This window comes from Mauremys reevesii, linkage group 4 (genome assembly GCF_016161935.1).
Source record: "Mauremys reevesii isolate NIE-2019 linkage group 4, ASM1616193v1, whole genome shotgun sequence".
In the NCBI taxonomy this organism is placed as follows: Eukaryota; Metazoa; Chordata; order Testudines; family Geoemydidae; genus Mauremys; species Mauremys reevesii.
In genome coordinates, this window is record NC_052626.1 from 22,611,985 (window position 1) to 22,620,698 (window position 8,714).

The 8,714-nt window shown below is 48.9% G+C and overlaps 1 protein-coding gene across 1 annotated transcript; it reads right to left on the reverse strand.

Moving 5' to 3' along the window:
* Positions 1-1,234: 1,234 nt before the first annotated feature.
* On the reverse strand, positions 1,235-3,523 carry DIO3 (iodothyronine deiodinase 3). Its single transcript, XM_039538649.1, has one exon. It carries the CDS (start codon positions 3,414-3,416, stop codon positions 2,589-2,591), a length of 828 nt encoding a protein of 275 aa, XP_039394583.1. The 5' UTR covers positions 3,417-3,523; the 3' UTR covers positions 1,235-2,588.
* Positions 3,524-8,714: the final 5,191 nt, after the last annotated feature.

Genomic DNA, 8,714 nt, shown 5'->3' on the forward strand with positions numbered 1-8,714 from the left:
TATTGGCCAATATAGTTTTGGTTGCAGACTAATGAGGGAATTAAGTGGTATACATGCCATAAACCTGAAGTGGTTGTGTGGATATGGCAACCTATTTCTGAAAAGAGAAGGAATGTAATATTATGTTTATAAACTGTCTTCTGCAAAGTTAACATTACTTTGCATAATAAGATCTAAATTGCCTTAAAAGTTCTTCCTATTTCTCATTAGGTCTAATCTGATATGGGGGAAATCTTGTTAAATTTAATCAGGAAGATTGCAACAACTTGAGTTTCTCACCTTCATCTTTCCTAAGCCAGATATTTATATGAGGAGCTATTAAAGACATACAAGAAGATGCCTTCATCCCAAAATGTCTTGATAAGTGTGATTAATACATTTCCAAGCATCATTCCTTATAGAAGCATAGGGATGAAAAGGACTTTGAGAAGTCATTTAGTCCAGCCCCCTGCGCTGAGTCAGCATGAAGTAAACCTAGACCATCCTGTCTAAGTGGTTCTTAAAAACTCCAATGAGGGGGACTCCCCCACCTCCCTTGGAAGCCTATGTCAGAGCTTAACTATCTTTGTAGTTAATAAACTTTTCCTAATACCTCACCTAAATCTCCCTTGCTACAGATGAAGCCCCTTACTTCTTGCTCTACCTTCAGTAGACTTGGAGGACAACTGATCCCCATCCTCTTTATAACAGTCCTTAAGGTATTTGAAAGCTATCATCAGCCCCTCTCATCTTCTTTTCTTGGAGATTAAACATGCCCACTTTTAAATCTGATTTATGAGGTTATTCTAAACCTTCTATCATTTCTTGATGGTTTCCAAAAAGATCATGTCCAAAGCAGAAAAAACAATAATTGGGCATAATCACTTAGAGGTGTTATTTCTGGATTCTTGCTTGGGCTTCATATACATATTAAGATGTTAGATGAATTTAATGTTTTAGCCTTTGTGGTTTCATCATAAATTGGTGATGATTTATTTTCCCTGCTTGGTTTTTACTGTAGGACTTCAAAGTAGCATGTAGTAATGAACACCTGCAACTTGAAGTCAAATTGCTGTTTTCCCAAGGTTTGGGTTACAGAAAAGCCTGAGGAATTGATGATACACAGATGAAAATAGGGCTACCATCCCCCGCTAACCCATTCTTTGAATACATTTCAGATTACTGAGCATTTTGAGCCTGTCTGCTCTAAGGGGATGCACAGCTGTCCTTTGTTCAGGTAGGGATTGGAGCTTGATTCAGCGAGGTGCTTAAACAGGTGCCTTAGTTTAAGCAGGTGAGTAGCCACCTTGCCTTCAAGGGGATTATTCATGTTTAAAATTAGGCAGGTGCCTAAATACCGCCTCTGAATCGGGGCCTTCCTGAGATGTTTTAAGTTGTAGGCTAACGGGAAGCGGCTTCCCAGCCTTTGCGAGACGTGACACGTGCCGGAGCACAGCAGGTTACTACAGTGCACACAGCTGTGAGGCAGGGGTACATCTGGGCTACGCGGTGGACACGTTTGCAGCGTCAGCAGCTGCCGCCTGCCCCTAAGAAAGGGCTTAATTGCCTGTACTCACCCCGTCGCGGCAGCCCCAAGCTCAGGGCTAGAGCGATCTCTGGAGTCAGACTGGGGACTCCGCAGCGGGAGCGGTGGATTTGTAACTTTACAGAGCTCGGACCAGGAGCTGGACATGTTTGGGATCGAGACGCTCAGTCTCTTTAGGGTTAGCTCCGGGTCTGGGTTTTTTAAGTGTCTATGGCCATTTATGGCCGTAGCCCAGCGGTTTCCTCTGCCCAGCAGCATTTTACATCTCTGCGGGGAAGGCTGCAAGGCACCCTGCGGGGCAGGTTTTCTGCGGAGCGCCGGCAGGGCTCCACGAAGTGCCCGGGATAGCGGGTGCGCGCCCCCAGCCCCTGCACCTCTGCCCCAGCTATCTCCTCCCGCTCGCCTGCTCCCCAGCCGCTCGGAGAGTGGGGAGGGGCGGGGAGAGGTTACAAGGTAGAGGTTTCATTAGCTGATCAGTTCCGTTAAAGGGAGCCAAGAGCAGGCGCGTATTTATTCCAGATCTTTATTACTATAAAAAAGTTCATAAAAAAACGAACATTTTACAAAAAAAAAGGAGAGAGACCCCATAAATAGGACATTCCGTTTTGCCCCGGCTAGTGGCACTTCTAGTATCTAACAACATCGGACTCGATTCCCTGGTATTTTGAAAACCATTTCAAAATCGGTCGTCACCAAGCGATACTAGAAATTCCAACTAGTGTTTTCCGGGCACTCAGCAGAGACCACTCGTACACACAAGCACGCGCGCACACACACACACGCGGACCCAGACCCCCTAGAAAAACCTCCATAAAAATAGGGAACGCTTTGTTTGTTACAAAAAAGGGGTATTTACAAGATGCACAAGGACATGCAGCATGAACCGAGCCGGGCTGGCAAATCAACATGATTCGATCAGAGAAGGGTCAACAATGGCACTTGCATGAAACTCACACAGCAGCCTGCAGTCCCGAGGGAGAGGAGCGGAGAACAGCTCCTGCCACCACCACCCCCCCTGTGCAGGACACCCCCCGCCTCACCCCAGCACAGGGGCCGTTTCCTTTTACACGTGGATGACCACCGTGCTGGGGCTTTGGAGCCGGGTTTTGTACTGGTCAAGCCAGCTCCGGAGTTCGGAGATCTTGTAGCCCTCTGGTCCTCTGCCTCCCTGGTACATCACCACCTCCTCCTGGATGATGTAGAGCCTTTCAAAGAAGGCGCCATAGGCGGCGCTGGAAGCATTGTCCATGGTGTCCACTGCCAGGGGGCAGCCAGGCGCCCCTTCCTGCATCAGCTGAGCCGCCCTCAGCCTGTCCTGGAGGCACTGGTGCTTGGGGATCTGGTAGGCTGCGTCCGAGCTGACCCAGCCGTCGGAGGGGTGAGCCTCTTCGATGTACACCAGCAGGAAGTCAGCGATGTCCACGAAGTGCGCAGCCAGGCGCTGGTAGGACCTCAGGCGAGCCATGAAGGGGGGTCAGGTGCAGCTCCCAAAGTTCAGGATCAGGGGTCTCTTGCCTCGGGCGTAGTCCAGGATCCTGAGCCGCTTCTGCCCGTCCAGCTGGATGACTTCGGGGTTGGGGGCGGAGGAGCCCACGTGGGCTGACTTGAAGAAGTCCAGCTTCTGCCCGTGCCACACGGCTTTCAGGGACTCCAGGGTGAACATGCGGTTGGAGTCGGATACACAGACCGGGGGATCGTCCGGTGGCGGCTCCTGGCCAGGGCTGGCTTCCTCCTCCGCCCTGCTGCCCACCAGCAGCAACTTCTTCCTGATGCAGAGAAAATCCAGGAGCCAGAGCATCAGCGCGGTGAGCAGGAAGCGGGGGAACAGGAGGATGCAGGCAGCGACCTGGGTGAGCAGCTGCAAGGTGTGAACGCCGAGGGAGTGGAGCATCTTGACGGCGGCTGGGCTCCCGCCCCCTTCGACACACGCCTGCCTGCCGGGCTCTGTGCAGCGCGGCTGAGATCCCGCGTCTCTTTAAGCCCATTTTATAGTCAGGGATTTAAATGAAAAGTGACTCCACCTCCGGCCAGAACCCGCCCCTTTGGAATTTAAACCCGGGGATTACCTACCCCTCCACTCCAATGACCTAAAATACACAGGGAGGAGGAGGAGAGAGACCCGGCAGGAGCTGCAAGGGACGTGCCACGGAGCAGCCACTCTCCGGCAGCAGCCGAGAGCCAGGGCACGGCCGGGGGCTCCGGCGCAGATAGCAAACACCCCACCCCCTCTTTACAAACAACCCGGCCTGGACAATGCAACAGGCGAGCTCCGTGCTCCCCCACCGCCTGCGCTCCAGGGGTGTGCGCCAGGGGGCAGCGCACGTGGGGCGGCGGCGCGAGGGCCGGCCGTAGCCGCGCGCCCCCAAGGCGCCTCCGCCCCGGGTGACGTGACCCCGCTCCCGGGGGCTAGGACCAGTTATTCCCTCCGATTGAGCGCGACTATCGCTGCGAGTGTTCCGCTCCCCAGGCCCCCGACGCGCCCCCCTCCTCTGCCCTAACTTCGGGGCGAACTGTCCCCGGCGCAGCGGCCGGGCCAGGGCCTGGAGGGGCTGGGGATGGGACAGGGGTACCTCCGCCTTGGCCGCGCTGGAGGGCTGGGCTCTGGAAGGGGCCGTGCCCAGGAGGTGCGTTTGGTTAAGGGGCGCTTCGCTCTTGCTCTGCCTTTGATGAGCAAACAAACGCCCGGTCCCCTGGCAGCCCGCGGTGCGCCCTGCGCCCAGGCTGGGGAGCGACTGCAAACGGCCTCGCTGGGCTGCAGCCGCCGGGGGTCTGGCCTGGAGGAGGGGCCGGGGGCGCTTGCCAGGTTAATGACCACCCGCTGCCTCTAGTCACTAAACCTGTTGACAGCATGAAATCAACGAGAGGGGAGAGAGAGAAAAGGGAAGCGATTCCTCGCCACTAGGGGTAGCTGTTGTCCGAAAGCTGAAACGTCCCCGCGCTGCTGCGGGTGGTGAAGGGAGAGATCCTTCTCGCCTCTTTGCAGAGCTGTGGCCGCCTCTCCAGTTGTAATCTTACATAACCCCTGCAGGCTCTTCCCTCTGCTGCAGAAAGCAGAAGCCTTGAGTTCACCTTGACCAAGTCAGTCCACAGTGACAAGCAGGTGCCAGACTGGAGGTGAACTTGTGACCTGTTGGCTCTTCATTCTATCCACTCTGATCCCTGGAGGGTAATTTCCTGTCATTGAACATTACTGTCCTTTCTTATTTCCAGTACAGAAACGCCTACGGGCTGCAATTGAGATCAGGGCCCTGTTATGCTAGGCAAGGTACAAACATACACTAAGAGATGAGTCTTTGCCTCCAAAGAGCTTAGACCCAGATCCTCAAAGGTATTTAGGTTCCCAACTGCCATTGAAATGGGGCTGGGCCTTACAACCTAAGCAGAAAGGAAATGCTATTTATCCCCATTTTACAGACGGAATGGAGGCCTGCGGCAGAACAGGGAATAGAGCTCAGAGGTCCTCAGTCTCAGTCTGGTGCCTTTATCTCATGACCATCTTTCTGAGAAATTCTAAGCCTCCAAAAATCTAGACCTGTCCTGGTTATCTGGGTATATATCTGTCCCCCATGGCAGTAATATCTGAGCACTGCCATTATTGGGACAGTTATTTCTTGTCTATTTCTTGTCTATTTGATCTTCTGGGCATCTTCTGGGTAACAAATATGTATTATCAAATTTAATCTGAAGTGGTATGATGGGATTTGCTTCATGCAGTGGGGTCTGTAAAGTATGGAACTAGTTATATCAACATTGACTAAGTCAGGTTGAATGTTCACTTAAAAAGACCCCAAACAGACAGACAGCAAATAACATAATGCACAGAAAAAAAAACCCTTTCCATGATCAAGAGGAGCATGACTAAACTTCTCTTGACAACTGGTGATGGAGCAAAAGACTTTAAATAGATGGGTAGAGTATTGTGTACTCTAGGGGATGGAGCATGGGATTCATAGCCAGAAGCTCTGGATTCCATACCCAGCATTGCTAATGACTTGCTCTCACGTAGTCCTAAGTATTCAAAAGTGTTCACTACTTCTGAATGCCTCTGTTGTTGTATGATCAATTGAGATGTCTGGTGCCTGATTTTCAGCAGCACTGAGGATCTGCAGCTCACATTGACTTCAGTGAACACTTCTGAAAATTTGGCTGCATACATCTCTGCCTTAGGTTCACCATCTGTAAAATGGAGGTAATAACACTTAACTACCTCACAGGAGTCTAGAAGGCTTTATGTTCACGTAAATTGTCTTGAGAACCATGGAGAAAGGCCCTATGAAAAGTATTATCTTCATTCTTCTTCTATTCCAGAATAGACTACAGTATTGTGAAATAATCTATCTGTGCCCTCAGTCCAGAGGCCAACTGTGGGTCATCCTTAATGTGTGACAACAGTGAGTGAAGTGATTCAGTGTTCTGTTATCCAAATGGAACTGCATTTTTATCTCCGTTTTACTAGGCACCTCATAAAGACACGTTAATGCACTAGGACTGTTCTTTGTCTTGAGGCTGGACTAATAACTTATAGTGCATGCCATGGTGCTCAGTACAGGGCAAATCACTGAACAGTTATTTACTGTATTGTTAAACTTATTGCTGAACTCCTCATATGGGCCTCTTGCCACCTCTCAGTGCAGTTACACAATCTTCAAAACCACAAATTAAAGCTTCTAAATGAGCACAGTAACAAATTATGTTGGCTCTAAAGAAACCCCCAGCAAAAAAAGCTGGAACTCTCAAAGCACCCCCTTCCAACTAGGCTGACAGACAAAAACCTGAGTAAACAGATGGGTCTTGCAACCTTGAACATCAACAAACTTTGCTCTGTCAAACCAATGGGAGTGACCCTGAGGCACCAAAATATGGAGTTTTATATAGATTCCTTGGTGGAAAAAGATTGGAAATTCAGTCTTAGTTTATGCCTTTGGAAATCCCTCACTCTCCATTCCATGCAAACAACTTTGTTTTTTTTTTCAGTTTGAGAGGTACTTTTGAACTGTGGCTTCCTATTCAGGTGCGGACAACTACGTTGGGCAGAGCACCTGGTGGAACAATTGCTGGCGTGGCCTGTGTTTGCACTCTTTTGCTATGGACTCCAAATACAATCTGGGGGCATAATTTCATACTGATGTGAGGTTATATAAGATGGTGTCTAAATTCAACCCTCACTTGCAGCTAAATAGAGCTAGAAGGAGAGGGAAGAAGACCCCACCTCACCTGACAGAGGACCTGAGAAGATTTGCATTCCTGGCATATTCAGACACCAAGGAGGACTTCCAGGGTAAATTGGCAACAGACCATTTTATAGATGCTCAGCTGGACTTGGATTTGCAGATCAAGATGAGCAAAAGGAGCCCAAAGACGCACTGAGAAGCTATGGAATTTGCTACTGAACTCGAATCTTTCCTTGCAGAGGTGCACTGGAAGAGGAAGCAGCTGCTAGTGAGGAAGAGGGAAGCTGAGTGCCATGAGCCCTAGGCTACAAGTATAGGTCTGAGTCAACTATGTATGAGGAAAAAGGTGTTTCTAATCTGGTTCATGACCTTATTGAACAGTTGGAAAAACTGATAAATTCGGTTTGTAAAACAAGGGAAATTGGCAATCATGCAAAACTAAGGGAAGTAGTTCAGTAAAATGCTATTACTGTGGGAAAAATGAATCATAAAAGGGACTATTGTAAATATAAGGTGGGCCAGAACAGAGCATCACAAGTATCTAATGAAAGCCTCTTTCCTAGCTGGGAAATGGGGGGACACCATGCTGAAGGGGCAAATCTTGGCAAGGACCAGTGCCATTTAAAAAAAAATCTGGGCAGCTAAAGAACAATATTGGAAGTTTGGCTATTGAGTGCATATAAATAAATGGAAATATCCTATCTCCTAGAACTGGAAGGGACCTTGAAAGGTCATTGAGTCCAGCCCCCTGCCTTCACTAGCAGGACCAACTACTGATTTTTGCCCCAGATAGATCCCTAAGTGGCCCCCTCAAGGATTGAGCTCACAACTCTGGGTTTAGTAGGCCACTGCTCAAACCACTGAGCTATCCCTCCCTCTTGTATTAGGAACTGTGAAAAGTGTGTATATAGTGGATGCTGGCTCAAACCTAAATTATTAAACCTGACATGCTAAAAAGCCTAGGGAATAGAGGATCCAAATTGAACCAACTAATTTGCCTCAGATAGAGACAATGACTAGGGAGTTATTTGGGAAAATTGGGTTTGAAAATTGGACCTCTGGAATTAGAGCAAGAAGTCTGGGTAGCCAAGGTGGTGGATGAGCTGATAATTGTTTGGATTTTTTTATGGCTAATAACTTTGTAATTATTGCCAGGCTGGTGTCTTACAAATCCAGTCTGTAGAAATTCCCGTTAAAGAAGTAGCCCAGGTGAAGCAAATGGTTTGTAGGCAGTTGGCTCACAGTGAACAAGTTTCCCTGCTTCCATGGGCAGAAGTCATTATAACAGCTACAGGGAATGGTAGCTTTCCAGAAAAAGGAAGATGGGCAGTGGCTGAAACTTGTTTTGATACCCAGGGTCTTGGGGGAATCTTAGCTGCTAAAGCGGTTGTGGTGCTTAAACAGGAACAGATTCATTTGCTGAATGTTTCCAACAAGCAGCAAATAGGAATGAAGAGAGCCATGGTTGCAAAATGTGAACCAGTTGATCTAGTAAATGCTGATATAGAAGAAAACTACAAGGGGCCAAGGGGTAAAGGTGAGGTCACAGAGTTCATAGAATCATAGAACTTAAGATCAGAAGGGACCATTATGATCATCTAGTCTGACCTCCCGCAAGATGCAGGCCACAAAAGCTGACCCACCCACTCCTGAAATAATTCTCTCCCTTGACTCAGCTGTTGAAGTCCTCAAATCCTGATTTAAAGACTTCAAGTAGCAGATAATCCTCCAGCAAGCGACCCCTGCCCCATGCTGTGGAGGAAGGCAAAAAACCTCCAGGGCCACTGCCAATCTACCCTGGAGGAAAATTCCTTCCCGACCCCAAATATGGCGATCAGCTGAACCCCGAGCATGCGGGCAAGACTCTCCAGCCAGACACTCAGGAAAAAGACTTTCAATATCCCAACATTGACCCTCGGTACTAATTACCAGTGGTCGCATGTTATTGACCTATTGACTAAATCACGTTATCCTATCAAACCATTCCCTCCATAAACTTATCAAGCTTAATCTTAAAG